The sequence below is a fragment of the Enoplosus armatus genome, chromosome 13 (genome assembly GCF_043641665.1).
Source record: "Enoplosus armatus isolate fEnoArm2 chromosome 13, fEnoArm2.hap1, whole genome shotgun sequence".
Classification (NCBI taxonomy): Eukaryota; Metazoa; Chordata; class Actinopteri; order Centrarchiformes; family Enoplosidae; genus Enoplosus; species Enoplosus armatus.
The window spans coordinates 19,646,308-19,667,044 of NC_092192.1; the positions used below are offsets into that span (position 1 = coordinate 19,646,308).

Here is a 20,737-nt window from a genome sequence, read left to right on the forward strand (position 1 = left end):
CGTAACAAAACACAGCTGCTAGCGTGGCTGTGGACTCTTAGTCTTGTTTCAAAGAGTTGTCTGTCCTCTGATCTCACAGCCGTCAGCCCTCCAACTTGCTTGGGCATGTTGGAGTCATTTATCTCCCAGTGTCCCTTTAAAAGTAGCAGTTTGTGCTAATTGGCGCACATTGACATTGTTTCTAGAGCATTTTAGGTTATTATTTAGATTGTCATACAGCCCCTTTTTAGCAATCCTTGCAAAACCCTTACAATCCTGCCAAACCCTTGCAATCCTACCACATTCTGGGCATGGCCATTTTGTGGCGATTTCCAATATATGTGCATTTGTCTTTTGGAAATAGGCTTTAACCAGATTTAGATTTGGATTTTAAACATGATTCCAAAATACCATGTTCCATTTGCTAATCTCTGGAGATTAGAAAGCAATGTACACCAATGTGAAAAACATTTTCCAGATGGGAAACCTTTTATGTAATATTCTTAATATTTCAACTTATTCATACTGAAATGGAGTCATTCACTTTTATTGTCAAGTTTGTTTGCCACTTCCTTTCCTACGAGAGCGGAGATTAGAAATGCAAAGCACCTCGCAGTATATGAAAGGGGAGAGTGAATTGTTGAGAGGGGTGAGAAACCCAAAAGGCTTCGCCGTGTGCCCCCACACAAACTGATGATAAAACATAAGAAGGCTTAATGTCTGCCAATGGAGACATGAGAGTATGCAAACAAGCTGAACGGTGCCATACACACACTGTTTGTTTGTGCTGAGTTTATGTGGTTCCTCTCTCTGCCTTGCATGCAGGAAGACAGTGTCAGTGGAAACGATAAGGCTTGATTGCGCAGAGAGAGGAGGAGGTCCAGTCCGTGTGTGGCAGCTGCACGAGTTATTTGAACTTGCCACCAAGTCAAGTAAGAAGATGTCTTTTCGCTCATTTTGAGTGCCAAATAAAGAAAAAAAAAGAGAGAGAGCGAGAGAGAGAGCTGTGTGAGAGGGAGAGAGAGAGAGAGAGAGAGAGAGAGAGAGCTGTGTGAGAGCGAGAGAGAGAGCTGTGTGAGAGAGAGAGAGAGAGAGAGAGAGAGAGAGAGAGCTGTGTGAGAGAGAGAGAGAGAGAGAGAGCTGTGTGAGAGCGAGAGAGAGAGAGAGAGAGAGAGAGAGAGAGCTGTGTGAGAGCGAGAGAGAGAGAGAGAGAGAGAGAGAGAGAGCTGTGTGAGAGGGAGAGAGAGAGAGAGAGAGAGAGAGAGAGAGCTGTGTGAGAGCGAGAGAGAGAGCTGTGTGAGAGAGAGAGAGAGAGAGAGAGAGAGAGAGAGAGCTGTGTGAGAGAGAGAGAGAGAGAGAGAGAGAGAGAGAGCTGTGTGAGAGAGAGAGAGAGATAGCTGTGTGAGAGGGAGAGAGAGAGCTGTGTGAGAGCGAGAGAGAGAGAGAGAGAGAGAGAGAGAGAGAGAGCTGTGTGAGAGCGAGAGAGAGAGAGAGAGAGAGAGAGAGAGAGAGCTGTGTGAGAGAGAGAGAGAGAGAGAGAGAGCTGTGTGAGAGAGAGAGAGAGAGAGAGAGAGAGAGAGAGAGCTGTGTGAGAGCAAGAGAGAGAGAGAGAGCTGTGTGAGAGAGAGAGAGAGAGAGATAGCTGTGTGAGAGGGAGAGAGAGATAGCTGTGTGAGAGGGAGAGAGAGAGAGAGAGAGAGAGAGAGAGAGCTGTGTGAGAGGGAGAGAGAGAGAGGGAGAGAGAGAGCTGTGTGAGAGGGAGAGAGAGAGATAGCTGTGTGAGAGGGAGAGAGAGAGATAGCTGTGTGAGAGGGAGAGAGAGAGAGAGAGAGAGAGAGAGAGCTGTGTGAGAGGGAGAGAGAGAGAGAGAGAGAGAGAGAGAGAGAGCTGTGTGAGAGAGAGAGAGAGAGAGAGAGAGAGAGAGGAAGTCCTACACTTCAGGACTTCTCGTGAAGCGCGTCAGACGTTACTTATGAGAAGAGGCTGTGTGGACCTTCACCACTAGTGAGGAACCAGGCAGAGGAGACCAGGAGGAGAAGTGGGGGTCTGGGCGTATATATGCAAGGGTTGTGAAGAGAGAGTGACCCTCCTCTCTGTGGGTCAGCCGATGAGAGAAGATGAAGAGCCAAATCACCAACGCCCTCTCCGACTTCTTCTTTGAGTATGAGACCCCGCGCCAGGTGCTGGTGAGGAACAGGAGGGTGGGAGTGGTGTGCCGTCTGATCCAGCTGGGGGTCCTGGCTTACATCATCGGGTAAGACCCGCACATCCAACCTTTTTCAGAGGGGCAACAGGTAGACCTGAGTGCAGAGAGGGTTTGCATTGTCTCGCACGATCACACTCTGATGCTAAATGACCTCCCGGACTCGTCCTATCTTGCTGGCTGGGTTGGTCAGAGTGACACAACCCTCATGTCTTAATTTTGTACTGCATGTGCTGATCAAATTGATGGAAAACATTTTTTTTTTTCCAAAAGAAGACATCTTATTTGCCCTGTGGAGGGTCGGAGATACATACTGTAACTGTTAGGTATTGTTTACTCGGCAAATAGGCAAACAGGCTGAGTGATGGCAGACAGGGCAAGGCTGTGACATCAGAGGACAGATAACTCTTTATCATCTGCCCTTCTCAAGTTGAAACAAAAACAAAAAAAAAAAAAATGGCAGCATGCTTGTTCACTTCCACATATCTCCACACACTTGCTTGGACATGTCCGAGGCATTCCCTGGAAATTCACCCTGTGGAAGGGAGAGCCTGTTTGTTTGCGTCCAGGTTTCTGCTTTTGGTTAGTTTGATTTTGTGATCGTCGTGTACTGTCTGTGCGTGTTGGTGCATGTGTGTGTGTCTCTGTGCAGCAGAACCTGAGGAGCTGTGCGTGATGAACACGCAGAGGCATATGCTGGCACAAATAACCATCAACCGCTGCCCAATTCGTTGCCAAACGGCACAAAGGTGGCGTTGATGGTGGCCAAAAAAAAAACCAACAACGTGATGGAGAAAGACAGTTTCAAGACTGTCCTCTGTTGCTGATGGCAAAGTTATTATTATTTCAGCAAGCTGATTAAACCTGATGGCCAACTGTTGGTCCATAACTTTAATCTGGACACTCTTCAGGTTCAGGTCACAACAAGAGATGATGTGGATGGTCTTCTCTTTCATTTCAAACCTTTTAGTTTGCACTGTGTGCTGATATAAAGAAAAAGGGGGAACCTTTGGTATTAAGGCTCGCCGTGCACGACCGAGCCCCCCCCCCCCCCCCCCCCCCCCCCCCCCCCCCCGCTGTCACCTGCCTTTTGCAGACATCAGGCCGCATTAAGGGCTGGCGGTGATGTGCATGAGATAAAGCTGCCCGGATCATCCTCCTCGGCACCCCAGCAGCAAGGCTGACAGGTCGGAGCAGTGAGCCGCGGCCCGCCCTGTCAGGAGCATTCCGTTTCCTTTTAGCCCTAAACTTGCCACAAATGCAGTTACTCTTTTACTTTTGGTATTTAAATCATAAAAGCATAAAATCTCTCAAACTTGATTCTCCTGTATGAAACAGGGATGCATCCACGGCCAGCTCCGGTTCTGGGGGGGGGGGTGGACACACCAGACAGCGCTCTGCATGAATGGTTTTGAAAATGTTTGATGAATCAATTTAAAAAGGGGGGGGGGGGGGATCTCCAAAAGGCAGAGCACTAACTGAATGGAGAACAGCAGCCTCAGCGAACCACAATGACTGTTTAATTAAATCCCGTCTTGTCACTTTTAAGTTGACAAGGCCAGTCCATTGTCTCCACAGTGATTAGCTGAAGGCTGGTTTGTCTTGACAAGATGAACCCCTCATCTCGGCACACGGCGGGAAGAAAAGCCCCCCCACCACCACCACCCACCCACACACACACACACACACACACACACACACATCAAGCAGCCCCCCCCCCCTCTGTCAGAGCCGATACAGATCTCACCGAGACTGCTGTTCTGAAGGATCCCTGCATTATTTCACTCTCACGGGGTTTCTTTATTCCACAAATGTGCTCCATCTTCTCCCCACTTCCCCTTGAATCCTTGATTTGCCTAACTGATAGAAGCCGCCGCTTTTTGTTTTGCATGCCCCATTTCACTCTGCTCGAGGTGCACAAACAAATGAACTCCCACCGCAACGCACACTGTCCGGCAGGCTTCCTGCCGGGGGGGCAACTGCTTATCACATCATATATAAAAAAGCTCTGCATGTGTGTGCATGCAGTATCTTCCCAGTGCACACCAGCTGTTACCCATGCATACCCCCTGGCCGGACAGTGTATAATCAAGCTCTTCATAGATTATCCCCAGTGGTGCAGGAAGTACTCACATCCCTTCACTAAAAATACCACAACAACAGTATGAAGTACAGAAGTAATATGTTTTTGTTTAGAGGTATAATCTTATTTTGAAAAGTAACCAGTAACTATAACTTCCAAATAAGTGCAGTGGTGTTAAATGTACAATATTTCCCTCTGCCTTATGGTAAAGCAGAAGCCCAAAGTAGCTTAAAACAGACATCCTCAGGTACTTGATTACAGTAAATGAACCTTCATATGCTGATTATCACAATTAGTATACCTGGCGGAGGGTAGTTTGCATCTCTTTGCACTGATAAACATGCAAGCATTTTATTATGACACCCAGATACCTCAGAAGTACTATTTGTGGATCTGTGCTATCAGCTGGCAAAGTTTCATTATTGCTCACAGCACTGTATTTGTACAAAACCACAACTGTGATAAAGCACATTATTTACTTCCTTCTTGAGCCACTGGGAAACTGGGAAGTAGCCACTACACAAATATACTAGTAAATGTCTGTACACTGAGATTCCAAATGTCCGATTTGTCTTAGTGGGGGTAAAAGGGACGAGTGCGAACACCATAACATTGCACAACCCCAATCCCTTGCACATGTGTCCCTGTGAGGTATGCTTCTGGCATTTGGGATTGCTGTGCAGAATGTCGTCATCACTGCTATACATGCCCTTGCCTGTGGGGTTGCATGGTTGCCTGGGGTGGGGTGGGATGGGGTGGGGGTGTGAGGTGCTGACAGGCCTGACAGATGCTTTCTGTGTCTCTCACAGGTGGGTGTTCATCTACGAGAAAGGCTACCAGTCCACAGACACAGCAGTAAGCTCCGTCTTCAGCAAAATGAAAGGAGTGGGCTATACCAATGTGAACGGAGATGAGACGATCTGGGATGTGGCCGACTACGTCTTCCCTCCGCAGGTAGGCGACTGGTTGGTTGAAGCCCGTCACGCATGCAGGAACATGTAATATGTGCTCATCTCATGACTCCTACTTGCTCAAGAATGTGTTCAGAATCAGAATCAGAATCAGAAATACTTTATTGATCCCCGGGGGGAAATTGTACAGTACCGGTGCTCCCATTCAAGAGTAGAAAAGTAGCATAATTTAGAACTAAAAGTATGTACAAAATATAAAAATAAGAAATAGAAAATAAAAAATATACACATTTACAGTATTTAAGTAAACAATGAGGTAAAAAATATATACAATAACAATGTATATGTATGTATGTGTTGCACTGAAGTGTATGACTATATATGTATTGCACTTAAACATTTAGAATAAATAGTGAGGTAGTGTATGAACAGGTGAAGTAGATACAGATTTCCAGTCTCTTCCTGAGTGTCTGACACTCAGAGGGAAGAGCTGAACACCTTCAGGTTCCGCACCTGGTAAACGTCATTGACCATTGTGAGGATCGTTCTAAATCTGGGCTGGACTCAGATGTGATGAAGTCAACATCCACAGTCCATGAATCAACCTGTCAGAGTGAATAAACATCAGACTGAGTCAGACAAGCAACGTCGAAACACGTTGCTCCCTAAAGAAAGCTGGTCGCTGGTCAGATCGTGACAAAGATCAAAGTTTAGTCATGCTTTTAAAACATCCGGCTAGATTTTACGCTCAGATCTAATCCTTGACGTCACTGGGATGAAGTGCACACAGATTGAATGTTACTGTTGGCTCGGTGACCCTGCTGATAATCTGGCTTTGTCAACATCAAGGTGTCTCCGTGCTTTCCTAAAGTCGTTGCATGCATCCTGTAAAGAACTGAGCAAACAACCTGTCAAAAGGGAGACTCAAATATAATGTCGCTGGGTCCTGTTAGCTGTGGGAAAGAAATGAAGAGCCACAATGAAGATTGTCATGTTTGCTTTGAGGTCTGGGTGTGGACCTTTTCTAATTCAGAGTGGGTTTGGCACATGCTTTGGTATGATAAACCCAACCAACAAGATGAAAAGGTCACTTTGGTATAACATCGCACGCTTTGATCAGGTAGGTATCAATTACCAGTTCGTCTTTGTTCTGTGATAAAAACCTCTTTGTCTGTGAGTACCCCCCAGGCTATGTTTTCACGTAGCGATGGTTTAGTATGAGATAATTCAGTCGAACCAGCTACAAACTTTATGCTCTGAATATGGCCTCTGCAGCAATAAACGTAATGGTCATCAGCGCCAAAGTAGCATATTGTCGTAAAAGGAACCGGTATCTTGTCTACAGCATGACATTACCAATGATACCACCTTACACCAAGAAAATTCCCATGGACATAAAAAGAGCTTAACCATGATCAAAAAGTATATCAAAACAATAGTTTGGGAAATTTTTGGGAAATATGTATGCATTTTATACATTTTAGAGGCGACATGAGTCCATACAAAGTCAGTGGAAAGATGCAATTAGATGCGACTTTGCCTGGGGCAGTATGAAATTGATGCGAAGACAGCAGAGAGAAAAAGGAAAGAGAAAGTACTGGAGTTTCTGCTGAGTTCCGAGTTCAGTCAGAGGCTGAGTTGTCACACAAACACACACAGCTTGCAGCTAACATCTGTACAGTCGGTACGTCAGGCCAATCAACACGGACTGCAAATGTTTACAGGGTGTTATAACTCACATTGTATACCTTACAGATAGCGGCATCAATCTTCTTATCTAACTCTCAAAACTCTCAAAATGTCAAACTATTCAAAAGCTGAAAGCTGAAAACTAGTTTGAAGGTGTTTGTGATATCAACTCGGCCACCCAGTGGGATGCACAACAACTCCAGCATCCTTTATTGTGTAAATAGATGAGATAAAAACATTCTGAACACATTACTTCTTTTGATCCTGTACCTCAGGGAGACTCGTCTTTTGTGGTCATGACAAACTACATCATAACGGAAGGTCAGAAGATGGGAAAGTGTCCGGAGGTAGGAGAAAATGTTCCCTTTTTTCTTTTTCGTCTCTTCCTCCCGTTTTTCTCCTTCTCCCTTGGACATATACACTTCCATAAATAGTAAAACTAAACGGAAATGGTGTCTCATTCCAAGACTGTTTCTGTAATTTGGGTAATTGTGCAGCTGTCGAATAGCAGAAAAGATCTTTCTAAACCTAACGGCTTCAAGATGACATTAAACAGCAGTTTTCAGAGTGCTGCAAGATATCCCAATGAAGGTCACATAACCATGTTGTTTTCACATTTAAAATGTACTGTTTTCTTCAAATTCACATTCCACAGTTGTATACGCACACTGACCCCAATCTCTTGTTTCTAACAGCTCCAAGGCAAGCACAACTGCAGCTCAGATGCTGACTGTGAAGGAGGGAGAATCAAACGTACGGGACACGGTAAATCCTGACGGCCCGACAGTGTGAGACCCCTGCAGTCCTCACTGAATAACCGTCCGTCTGCCTGTGACCAAACTCAGTCCACGTCTTTGGCTTTTTATTATCTCCTTCTGTTTCGCCAGAGACAAAAGCCCTCCTTAAACTTCATGAACTTAAACTTCTTAAAGCCAGTGACCATGATGTACTGAGGGAGGGATCGTGTCAGATTACGGAGCAGTGTATTTGCAAAATGGGTTGTGGCTCTTGAGAACTGTGACAGGACGGGCTCACACAGTAGAAACTGAGATACACCATATGTGACTCATCACAGCTAAGGTAAACATTTAGACGTAATTCACGCATTGCACTCATCCAGCACAGACAAAAAAACAAATTAAAATCAACAACCTAAGTCTTAGCAATCAACCATAGAGTGCGTGTTTGGTATTGTGGCTTATTGATCAGTCAAGCGTGCAGGTAAAACCCTGCCTTAAGCAAGTAGACACATGTATGTGTATATAAGCACGGGCACAGACGTGGCCATAATTCACATGAGCAAATCTTGAGCACACAGAGACATTAAAAACCAATAACCATTCAGACTAGAGCTTTTTAAATCCAAACATATGCAGTATTATCTGCAAGTTCAAAGAGCAGTTACATAAATTTATAGTCCTCCGTCTGTCCCAGGGTTCAGTTCTGAGCCCTTTCAAGTCCTCCGCGTCCCACATCGACTTCAATAAGGCCAATGTTAGCCAAAGCTTTAGATCTGTCTGTTTCAGACCAGTCAAATTCACCTTGAGGTGCCAGTATCTCTTTAGAGGCGGCGTGCTGTCTCTATGCTTGTAGACAAGTAAACATGGGGGGGCGCCCCCGTAGCTAAACAGACTGGTGGGCACCAGTGAAAGGTCAGAGACTGAAGCTGGGTGAAACTCGCCCAGCACGTGATGAGAGAGCGACTGATACCAACAAAGCTAATGTGGAGAGAAATTATATGTTCGGATGGGGGCGAGATAAGGGAAACGGCTATTTCAGCGTTTGCTTTGCTTCACTTTTATGTCTCGCTTGCTGCTGTTGATGCTAATTCAAGATAAGGCGATTAAAGCCTACGTCTTTCTTTTTCCGCGGCTTGAAACACAAGTACTTTTGCCTCATGCTTGCTCCAGTTTTAAGTTTTGTCTCTAATTTCCAGGACAAATGACGGGAGTCTGTGTGAATGAAACCAAGACCTGTGAGGTGCTGACTTGGTGCCCCGTTGAGAAGGATCACAAAATACCAGAGTACGTGGAAACACTGAATCATTCACGCTGCAGGTTGATAGTGACTCCGACGATTGAATTTGTGATGATTCTGTGCCGTTAACTGGATTACGTAATTGTACGTGAGATATATTTGTGAGGATTTATGCTCCTCAACATAGTGGAGTTGATCCTTTTCTCTCTTCTGTTTATTTCCATCTAGTCCTCCTCTGTTGATGTCTGCAGAGAACTACACGCTGTTCATCAAAAACTCTGTAACTTTCCCCTTATTTGGCGTCACAAGGTGATGGACCTCTTTCATGTCAAATTAAATTTAGCTCAGCAGATGCTACACGTTTTCGAACATAGATGCATAGAAATAAGCCAGGTTTTGGCATACGTTGTTACAACTATATCCTAAGCCAAATAAAAACACTGCTTGAAGGGGCCCTTAGGTCAGTTTAGTTCTACTCTGCAACAACTGCATAATGTCTTCTGTGGCTAACGATGATCATCAGGTTATCTTGAGTTAGGCTTTAGACGTCAAATATTTGACAGAAAGTCTGTGTTAAAAACTGAGGGAATGGAGTTTTAAAGACGAGGTCATTCGCCAGGCCGGTAAGATCCAATGAAAGATTTTTACTGAATTGCATTGTGTGAGTTGTAGGATCCAGTGTTTTTGGAGCTCGACTCGTACAAGGAACTAAAAGTCAGGATATCTCGGCTTCGACTTCACCGATTTTGACTTTTCCTTTTTTTAAATCTGTCTCTCACAAGACCCCAAACCTTATCAAACTTTATAAAAGTGTGACACCAAATGGCTGGAGTACCCCTTTAAGTTTGAACGTTTTGCCATACCAGGGGTTGAAACTGATGATGCTTTAAAACAATACCAGACAATAATATCTTAAATGAGTAAAATTACTTTTTAAACCCTCTTCAGTCATGCTGAAGGACAAAGAAGGATTTTGTGCTTTCAGATGTGCAAAGAAGTAAATCTCAGATTGTCAGTTAACAATATGTTTGGAGTGTTAATTGCTTCAAGATGAAAAAAATAATATGAAATCATGTAGACAAGCATTCAACACACTAAAATTGCTCTATTCAGAGTATAACTGTGAGTTATAATGACTAACTGTGTTTTCAGGAGTAACCTGGTGGAGGGTATTGATGCTGCGTACATCAGCAAATGCCTTCATGATCCAAAGGACTCTCCACTGTGTCCCATATTCAGACTGGGAGACATAGTTAAAATGTCCGGCTTCAATTTCGAAACAATAGCCAGAGTGGTGAGTTAGCTGCACACGATCTTTACTCAACATTGAATGGACAGGGACGATTTTTCAGGTGGAGAGGCATATTCATTCCATCTGATCACAGCTGCACGTCCACTGTCTTTTGGTGTGTCGTTTCTTTTGTTTCTCACGTTGTAATGGAGACTTGTATCGTGTATTACGTGCTTGTGTCCTGACAGGGAGGGGCCATTGGTATTGTGATCGACTGGACATGTAACCTAGATGTGGATGTAAAACACTGTAAACCAAAGTATTACTTCCACGGTCTGTACGGAAACCCGACCGAGACCGACAAAGCCAGAGCTTCAGTGGGCTACAACTTCAGGTGTGCTAATATACTTCACTGAATGAACACTCAGAAAGCTCCTAGCTCTGTTGTTTAAAGCAATACTTTTTTGAAATTTTGGGAAGACGAAGATGACGCTAGATGAGAAGATTGATACCATTCTCATCCAGCAGCTGGTTAGCTTAGCTTAGCATAGCATGAATACCTGAAACAGGGGGAAACAGATCACACAGACCACAAAGTGTTGTGTTGTACGATTTAAAGGTCCCATATTGTAGAAAGTGAGATCTCCATGTGTTGTTTGATTATAAAGCAGGTCTAGATGCTGTATAAATACTGTGAAGGTATCAAATCGCTCAGTGCACCGAGAAATGTACAAACTGTGCCTTTAAATGAGCCGTCAGGACTTCCGTAAGGTTGTGATGTCACAACTATACAGTCACCACACTCGGCCACGCCCCCAGCAGGTCATATGCTCCAGGAACAGCACCACCCACCAAGTACAGGGACGCTCATCCACCTGCTCAGTCTGTCTAAGTTATTGGACCTCTGCTCAGGACGACTCTTCAAGTTTTTGGAGGTGGTTCAGTTTGTCTAAAGTGGCTCGTTTCAGAGAGACGGTGAACTGAGGGGCTGCATGAAGGAATAAGATAAATAAGGACTTTCCTGGAAAGCTACTCTAGTCGAATCCCAGAATGGAAATATAGAGCTGAAATGAGCATAATATGGGACCTTTAAACAAAGTATATAGAATGTGTTAGTGTGTTTTAGAGATGCTGGTAGGCTTAGGACCATGCCAGGTTAGAGCCAGGCTAGCTGTTTGCCCCCGTTTCCAGTTTTTATGCTAAGCTAAGCTTGTTTAGCAAATTTCTTTATGTCGAGAGAGAAAAAAAATGCTATTCATTTTCAATGTGTTCAGTCTGCTTTAACTGCCTGACAAACATCAACAAAATACTATTTTAATGTTGATATACTGCCACCATATCCAGTATTTACTATTATTGCTCACTTCACTTTCCTTGGACTGGCCTGAACTCACTGTTTGCTGCTGATCTGCTTCAGGTCCGTGGGGTTTGTACTGAATGCAGACTGCCGGACGTTTATGATGTTTACTTGCCTTCAGTAAAACAGCTCAACGTGGTGCTCTGAGATTTTTCTCAAACCGTCACTTGTTACTGTTTAATGTATTCTGAGGATAGTCTGCTCTCTGCGCTCACACATAGGCATAGGCATTAGTAGGATATTATTTAGGTAATGCTTTAGCTTTAGGGGTGTTATTATAATTACATCAGAAGTCCTCCATGCCATGCCATTATTATTACCTTTTCTATCAGTAACAATGAATTAGAAAATCTCCACCAGCTGATGTGATTTTAGATTTTATTTCTTTACAGTATAATGCTTAAGATTTAAAGGTGCTGTTGTTCTGGCTCCTTTGCAAATGCATTCTGTGTAACATGTTGTGACACTTCCCATGGCTGTTTGTAGGTACGCAAAGCATTATTTGGAGGACAAAGTTCAGAAAAGGACCCTTCTCAAAGTGTTTGGGATCAGGCTCGATATCATTGTGCAGTCTCTGGTAAGTCACATATTTGGATATTTGCATTTCTATGAATTTCTGACGTGAGAAATGATGAATCATAGCACGCTCTCCTTTGCAGGCAAGAAGATTTGACATCATCCCAACACTGACAGCTATAGGCTCGGGGGTGGGCATTTTTGGAGTGGTATGTTACAGCCTGACTAATACCTGCAATAATTATTCATTTGTCTGTGGAATACTTTGTATATAAACAAATCTATTTCTGACTCTTTTTCAGGCAACTGTAGTATGTGACTTGGTGCTGCTCTATTTGCTGCCAAAAAGAGAATTTTACAAGAACATGAAATTCAAATACACAGACACACATGTACAGGTAAGCTCCACAATGCATGTGAACCCGATAATCTGACTGTAAATACTGTTGTAATGTAAAACCAGTTTGAACACAAGGTGGCAGCAGAGAGGCATCCAACAATAACAGTCCAGACAGACACAGAACAGACGTTGGCAGGATGTTGTGGTGTAATTCTGTATCTGAACATCAGTTCTTCGTGATGAAATGCAACACACATCAGAACTAGACAAAGCCTGCTAGCACACAGTAGCAGTGCCCCTCAGTAACCATCAGATTCATGCGGCGTTTATTCCAATAACATTCACGGGCAGTGCAGAAACATCCATGCTTGGTTTCTCTTGATAGAAGATGACCCCCGCCCCCCTTCCTCCCCCTCCCAACAGTTGCCCTCTTTAACTGCAGCAGGCAGAACATTTTGTATTTACAGCATGACAGCGAGTCTCTTGGTTTAGACCCAAGCGTCTATTGCACCCTCGAAGCAAATGCAAGACAAGTCCAAGGCAGTGACCAGTCCAACGTGAGTGCGTGTAGACGTCTAGACGTCTAGACAGTAGAGTAGAATTTTTTTTTTTCATGTATTCTATCATGTGATGATGAGGAGAATCCTTTTATGTTGTTACCTGAGAGGTCTAAATTGCTCCTGTCCTGTGGATTTGACTTTTACCCCACAGGACCCTGATTCAGAGGCCGGTAGCACAGAGACTGATGTATCTAAAGTAAGGGATTCACTTCATTCTTAGAACATGAAATTCTGTTTGCTTTTGTTTTTTTGTGGTGGCTGATGTCTTGTTTATCTGCTGTTCCTGTGTAGAAGTGACCCGGGAGCAAACTTTTAAAAAGGTGCTACTTTGAAGGTGTGCTGCACTGGAACCCTGCAAAAGACCCTGCAAGACAACACACACACGCGGTCAAATGACATTACTCCACGTGTCTTCTAGTTCTTTTCGATGTTCGGCTACATCTTCTACCAACAACATCTTCCCTCTCTTAGAGCCACCCTGACGGACTGTGACTCTTCCTCTTGTATGTGGAGTCCTAGCATAGCTCAGCTGTATGTGTACTCTTTTGGGTGTTTTTGCTTTTGTTCATACTTTGGGTGTAACCTCCACGTCCCAACTGTCTCCATATCCATATCCGTACAGGTGAAAGTACAACTTCTGGCACTGCAGTGCTTCTGTGTGTACACTAGTCATCCATAAGTCATCCGTTCCCTCCGTCACCATCTTTGTCAAAGCAAGATACACGCACACATAATGTGTGGAGGGATTCATCCTGTGTGCACCTTGTGATCGACAACTGAATTCAATAAAAGATGTACAGTAACGTTACTACTGTTTTTCTTTTCTTTTCTTTTGTGCCACAGTGAAAGTAGTGAGACAGGAATACAGGCAAAATATCCTAAGATTTAGGGTTTTCTTTTTTTTTTTATTGTCTTTGATTATTAGGTGTACAAAAAGCATGCAAAAAATAGCTTCTTTATATATATTGGTACATATTTACATTGTAACAACTGTGCCATGCTTCTGCTTCTGTATGAGCGACTTGACACAGGCGAGGGAGTACATTCAGAGAGACAACACGAGACAGACGTCCAGAAACACACATATCAGGACAGCCACATGACATACACAGCAGCGGTCCAATCGTCCCCGACTTAATATGTACAAACTCACTCTCCCACAGTCCTCCTCCTTTGGATACAATTATGACCTGAAATTATGACAAATCACTTACTTCCTGTACAGCGGCTGTTCTTCCGTGCTTCACTATGGTAACGGAGCCAGAAAGCGTTCAGAGTGAGCAAACCTCTGCCAAGGCTGCAAAATCCAATACATTTGATGTCTTCAAAATAGTGGTATTTAATTGCGCTGATTTTTTGGAGACTACCTAAAGTCTGTAAGTATTAGGCCTTTCTACGAGGAGGAATTATGCTGCATTGCAAGAGAGTGATACATGTGTCCACTAAGTTATGGCCATATAAATGTATCATGGGTGGTAGGACCACCTTTAGATAAAACTCAGTTAAATTCAGCAGGCTCGATCAGAGTTGTTGCAATATGTGCAGATGCCATTTAAATGTTAAATGTTAAATGAGTTATGGCTGGTACGTTTACAAAAACTACAATAAAAAGTATGTTTTTTAAATGTACCAAATTGGCAAAAATGTGTAGTAGGACTGGTTCTGCAAAAAAAAAAAGAGAGGCAGAAATCTCTTTAGGTGGAAATGGGGGGGGGGAATGAAAAATAGGACATAACATTTGCAGAGGTAATAATTACTATAAGAAACTATGAACTGTTGAATATGTGGTGGCTGGGTGGCATGAAGAGACTGTCCCACAGACGGAGGGTTGAATAAGCTAGGGATCGTCCATAACTGTGTCTCCAGAAAAGAGCCTGAACACAGATCTGCTGTTTCAAGCTGTGCCCTGAACCTTGCTCATGTAACAGGGTTTACATGCATCATTTCAGCAGTAAAACCCAGAGGTCCCCTGCCCCACTTACACATTCACTGCCATCATATGGATACGCACAACAAAACAACTACTCAAAAACCAACCTGCAGCTGTTAGAGCATTCTGACACAGACAGGAGAATTAAGTCACTGGAAAATTGAAACATATTGGAGTTTCATTCGTAAAAATTCCCGAAAACCAAGTCGCGATGTTGTGACATGCAGACCGATATCAAAGAGTAATGCTTCAAACAGCACAGGAGACTGCGAGAACGTGCCGATACACAGTAAATATGGTCTTTTACAGGTGATGCCATGCAAGTTTTTTCCTCAGTCATAAACTGTACAATGTTAAATGGCTAGCAGGTACCAGTAGTGTTATATGTAATCACCAATAACGTCATTATGTATCTGTGAGTGGAAAAGTGCAAATATTTAAATAGACAGCTAAAATACAGATGAAAGGACGAGTGGCCTGCCCTGACAGCAGGGGGAATGAGCCAATAATGCACCAATGATGGAGAAGACAACAATATTGCACCTCTGACACTGACAAATGTCCATACAAACACACAATATACATACAAACCAAAAGCTGGAAACACCTAGATTAAAAAAACAACACACACTCATAAGAATATTATGTGTGTTTTTAAGCAAATAAAATATAACACACCAATTTCATACTTTTTGGTTCAAACAGCCCTCAGTACTCACTTATATCATCCTCAGCATTATTCAACGAACGACCACAACCCTTCATTTCAAACTGCAACATTTCAGACAATTAGACATAAAGATATTCATTTGTCTCATACAAATAGATCTTTCACCAAAAGATTTAAAGCTTCGCATTGGCCTGCGCCCACACGATAATAAAGTTGACAATCTAATGTCAAGAAGTCTCTGTGAACATGAATCCCTAAACACAGAGGCTCAATAACAGTGTGTGAAATGCTTTCCCATTCGGATCCTACCAATCCCTCTCCACTCTCTGCGCTTCAGTTAGCATCCTTCGCTGGAGGACACTGGGGGCAAGATTAACAGAGGAAATGCAAAGTGCCGCGCTCTCTAATCAGCCGTACGGGGCCGTGCTGAAGTGGATGGGGAACTGTTGCTGTTGTTGTCAGCCTGGGTCTAATCATGACTTTGAAATGCTCCTTTTCACTGCGGTTCAAGTGATCATCGCCCACCGAACATGGTTTCTTTCACAGGGCGACGCGCCGGGCCAGCAGAAGAGGGGGGGGGGGGGGGTCAAAATGGAGTTATATAAACATTTATCTGAAGCAGAGCTTCTGTGGGGGCAGAAATATTCTCAGTGATCTGAGTCGGCGGAGACAAAACAACCCACAGATTTGGCTTTTCCTTTAAGTTAGCTGACCACCTTGAATGGCAAACAAAGGACTCAAATGACAAAAAAAAGAACATTTTCCTTTTCATTCATCCATGACCCCAACATTTGTGAACTCACATGGTTAGCATGCTAACTAGCGAGCTTACACAGCTCTACAAACTGGCACGGCTAGTTGGAAATTCAAAAGGTCAGCCAGGGAAACTAGTTAGGGACTGTACGAAAGTGACCGCGGTGGGGAGGTGGGTTAAATCTTTCAGTTTTTAAAACTGCATGACCCTTCACAGCATTATTAATATTTTATTTGGACCCTTCCCTTAACTGCACGGACCCCCTAAGGGATAATATTTAGTGTCTTGGAAAAAATAAATCTGTGTAAAGTCCTGTAGCCTGGATAGCTTTGAACACGTAGATTCAATTCCTTCTGTAAGAGCGCTCATTGATGTTTAACTTGCACAATGATATTATTCATGCCTTTAAATCAGCTCTGCATCCAAGAATGTTGTATAATAACACATTCAAAGGGGAATTATTTAAAGTATAGGCAATCAGAGTAGTTTACAGTCCTTTTTTCAATCTGTTCACACTGAAAATGCTCCAATTTCTGTCACAATCACTTCACATCAAATCAAAATGTACAGTTTGACAAGAAAAGAAAGAGACAGTGTTCGAGGACAGAGATCATCGGACAAACAACACACAACAGAGTAGGAGAAGAAGCGTGAAATTCCTTCGAACATAAAAAGAATTACTCATCACACAGCGGCACAAGTCACTTTGAAACGTGTTCAAGCACAGCAAAGTCTCTGTCCTTTCTGCGTGTTCACCCTCGCGCAGCTGACTTCCTTTCCCTCCTGTCAGAGAAGTTCAACCAGTCGGGCCCGAGGGCCGTGAAGGCAGCACAGGAAGGACTTCAAACTCTGTCTCCCAGCTCCAAAACAAAAGCTACTGATGGCACAGACACGAGAATAGGGCTGTGAGACGGTAACACTTGATGATACCTCAGGACATCTATGTACTGTACAATATCAAAATGACTGATCGTTGATCAGAAATAAAAAGCCCTGTAGTTCACTGGAGAGACAATATAGTGTCATTTACATGCTGAAGTCTGTGGTGATTATTGAAGAAGGTTTTTTCTCCTCTTCGTCGGGCTGGCTATGACTGTCACTGTGAGGAGGCCTAACAATTCATCATGCAGATGTGTACAAACAAAATCAGTTTGACAGTCCCCCCCCCCCCCCACGTTACAGTGTAATGCTGACAAACATGTTCTTGTCTATCTCACGCAACAATTTTTGAACTGTTAATGATCCAGAAATTCCTCTCATCGGCTCAGTGATGCCAGTCACAACAGGAAGTGGTTGAGCAGTTAAGACAAGCAACATCGTAGATCAAACTTAGTGCTCAGAGACTCCACGTTGGAGGAAAAAAAAAAGTAAGAAAGGAAACTATGAGGCTGAGGAAGCAAAAAGGAAAGCAAGCCTGAGAGTACAAGTCTGAATGTTAACACAAGTGATATATATCAGATTTAAAACCTTGACTCTCTCCAGTGTACAGAATGATGCGCCTGTAGTGTGTCACTGATCTGAAGGACGTGTGTGTGGACGAAGAGGTGAGCACACGGCGGCTCAAGCAAAGGGACGTGAAGAGGATGGAGATGAAGACAAAGTTCTGGTGACGGGAGCGTCATTAAGACTCAAGAGGAGGGCTCGTCTTCATGCAGGTCCTCCAGCTCTCCTTCTCTGGGCCCGTCTCCCGTGCTGCCTTTTCTGTGAGAAGACATAAAGGAAAGACAGGGAGAGAAAGCAGTCAATATGTTCTTTCTATGGTTCGATCGAGCTGGACAACCGCAGTGGGGACGGAGATCCACATGATGATACTATTAAGCTTGTGCTTCATCTCAGCAGGGCAACCAGAGAAGCTCTTTGCCCATTTTTGACACATGATGAATGTTAAAAACACACAAACAATGCTTTATCAATGCGACACAGCGTTAAATGGCAGCAGCAGGGAGATGACAACAGCCTCTGAGATGACAGCGGGGGAAGGGGCTGCTCCACAACTTCTCATGATGGGGGTAAGCGAGAGTTGAGGAGTCTAGGATGATGATGGGCGCAGCGGCTGGTAGATGTGGGACAGACAGCGTGCCATTCTATATTGTACAAGTGTTACCTGAGGGAGGGGTGGAGTTTTAAAGAGGGCCGGAAGGGCCACGAGTCCCTGCAGCACAGTGGGAGAAAAAGATGAAAAAGAGTCACAGGTGAGAGGGCAAAAGGTCACCTCATGGGGTCAAAGACATGATCGCCAGTGGAGACGGCCTACCCCCCCCAGACACTTCACCTCCTCAACATGAAGGAGCTATGTGTCGCTTCAATAACGGTGCCGAAATTACCAGTGCAGAAGAATAATCAATGACAATTTCAATAACCGACGAAACGCTTAAATGACTGTTTCTAAAATGTGAGGAATTTGCCTGTTTTTCTAGTTCATACCAATGTAAAAAGAATATTTTCAGACAAAATAAGCAACACTAAAACGACATCTCATTATTTTCGGGCATTCAGTTTATTCATCATGAGGGGTGCTTCTCGGCTTGTGACGAGCCTTAACAAGTCTGAGAAAATAACGCTGGCGATGTCATGGTGTCACTATTAGAAATTCACTTCTTCCACCTGCCATTCAGAAGATGTTTGAAAGCTCAGCGGTTGGGTTTTGAAGTAGAGCCTCTCTGGAGGCTCTCAGAGGCTGCCCATGTTGTTGTTGATGGTCCCATATGTGCACATTAAAACAAAAGTGGTTGAAACCGATGATAAAATGCTACACGTAAGCCACAAGGTTGTTTTTCCAGTGCCTCAGATGTACAAAGCATTGCTTTTTCACACTCCAGCAGGGGGCAGTATTGTTTTAAACTCCCTTCGAGTCCTCTGGAAACACCCTCACCTTAGATAGCAGCTCCAGAGTGTAACTGGGGAAACCTCGGCATAGATAGAGGAGAAGTCATCTAATAAAACCCCAACCATAGGAGATTAGAGGCTCCTCCACAGTCAGAACCACAGTGAGTGGTCCATCTTCATGAAGTCTGCTAGACACATAACACGGATTACTGTCCCAAGGGCACCCGCAGTACAGCAGGGAGCAGCTATAGATGCTCCAATTTGCCCTTGGCTGTATACTTTGAAATTGCGCGAGGGGATAAGTGATGCTTTCAATCCATGTAACTGAAAATCCAAGGTCAGCCCGAGGCATCGGTGGATCTGTGTCATTCTCTGTTACTCTGAATGCTACCCTTGAAAGCCGAAAGCAACGCACAAAGAAACACTTATAAAAGCTGTAACCTCCACTGCATACAATGAAAGAATGAATTATGGTGCTATGGCAACCCAATTCCTGGCTGCTGCTGCTGCTGCAGGAATGAATGCTAGTTAACCTGATACAGCAGAAAGAAGACGCAGGTGTGAAGTACCCATCTATGCCAGAATCTCATGCAGCCTCTGCAATAAGAATGGACCTGTGTGGTTTTTACCTTCACGGACGACATATGCAAGTATTAAGTGTACAAGGGAGGTCTGGACATGGATGACTGTCAGGCAGCTGGACTGTGTGTGCTTACATGAGCAGGCTGCCAGGTGCAGACATGGACCTCTCCTCTCTCCTGCTCGGACACTCAAAGGGGTTACTGAAGGAGCGCTTCCTCAGCATGGCTCTCACCAAGATCTGAAACATGCACAGACACAGCATCGTTACAAAGAGGCGCAAAAGGACTCTCTTCCGTTTCGTGCCTGTGGCTCTGCGCAGAGAGTATGGTAGGTGGATTTCTGAGCGACATCACTGAGAGACTTGCACGCAGGGTGCAAGTTCTTAAAAGTAATGCCTGGAAACTGTTTAATATGCCAAGCAGGAAACCTCCAGGTTATCAAACAGTGCATAATTAGCTATTTGCACACAGCAAATCAGTATAGTCTCTTTTCATGACACCTTGCAGCTGATAAATGATCCTGTCGTGACATAGTTTGTTGCTACTGAAACTTTGCCTGTATACACTGCAGGTGTCTGAGCTTTTTCACAACATCTAACATATATGTAGTGTCTGGTATATTTTGTTGTTAAACAGCAGGTAGGTCACATAGAATGAATTTCATACATGCTAATGTTTTCTAAATGCTAATAATTTTGAATGCTAACAGGCTTCCCACTGATGGTTTAGGACCCACTCTGTTCTTTTCTTACTACCTGCTAACTAGGCCTCGGGTGGCGTTATCACTGCTCCCAGCTGCTGTTTCTCACTAGAATGGCATGTGTCATGTTGGCTTGCAAGAGTGTTTTGGAAATGCATGTACAAGTGTCACATTCAAATTCTGGTTTACTGTTTTCCAGCGCGTTTCTGAGTCTCTAAATACTTAAAATGTCCATATATAAACTGTCATCAGCCTAAACTGGGCGCCTGTCTATAATAATTCTAATATTGGTGTCTTTAATATTTGATATCATCAAAAACGTTCCTGTTTTTATTTTTTTTTAAGACAATGCATCTTAATCATGTGAGTCAATGTGCCCTTTATGTGGTGCTGCTGCACTGTGCATGCCTATGCCATTATGTGAGTTTGT

General features: G+C 43.8%; 2 protein-coding genes across 3 annotated transcripts in view; one reads left to right on the forward strand and one right to left on the reverse strand.

Annotated features, from left to right (window-relative positions):
• Nucleotides 1-1,909: 1,909 nt before the first annotated feature.
• p2rx1 (purinergic receptor P2X, ligand-gated ion channel, 1) lies at nt 1,910-13,654 on the forward strand. Of its 2 annotated transcripts, none has more exons than XM_070916802.1 (13): nt 1,910-2,233; nt 5,075-5,219; nt 7,141-7,212; nt 7,561-7,630; nt 8,802-8,889; nt 9,071-9,151; nt 9,995-10,136; nt 10,322-10,467; nt 11,917-12,007; nt 12,090-12,155; nt 12,249-12,344; nt 12,998-13,042; nt 13,138-13,654. In XM_070916802.1, exons 1-13 carry the CDS (start codon nt 2,097-2,099, stop codon nt 13,141-13,143), a joined length of 1,185 nt encoding a protein of 394 aa, XP_070772903.1. In that variant the 5' UTR covers nt 1,910-2,096; the 3' UTR covers nt 13,144-13,654. The 2 variants fall into 2 exon arrangements, with proteins under 2 accessions (XP_070772903.1, XP_070772904.1); XM_070916803.1 differs by having other exon boundaries at nt 7,561-7,618.
• A 4,174-nt stretch (nt 13,655-17,828) lies between these two features.
• Nucleotides 17,829-20,737, reverse strand: part of camkk1a (calcium/calmodulin-dependent protein kinase kinase 1, alpha a) — a 29,497-nt gene continuing 26,588 nt past the window's right edge. Inside the window, exons 14-16 of the mRNA XM_070917292.1 lie at nt 19,743-19,846; nt 18,305-18,352; nt 17,829-17,901 (exon numbers count right to left, since the gene is read on the reverse strand). Of these exons, the coding sequence (XP_070773393.1) occupies nt 17,829-17,901; nt 18,305-18,352; nt 19,743-19,846 (225 nt within the window). The remainder of the gene's footprint in view (nt 17,902-18,304; nt 18,353-19,742; nt 19,847-20,737) is intronic.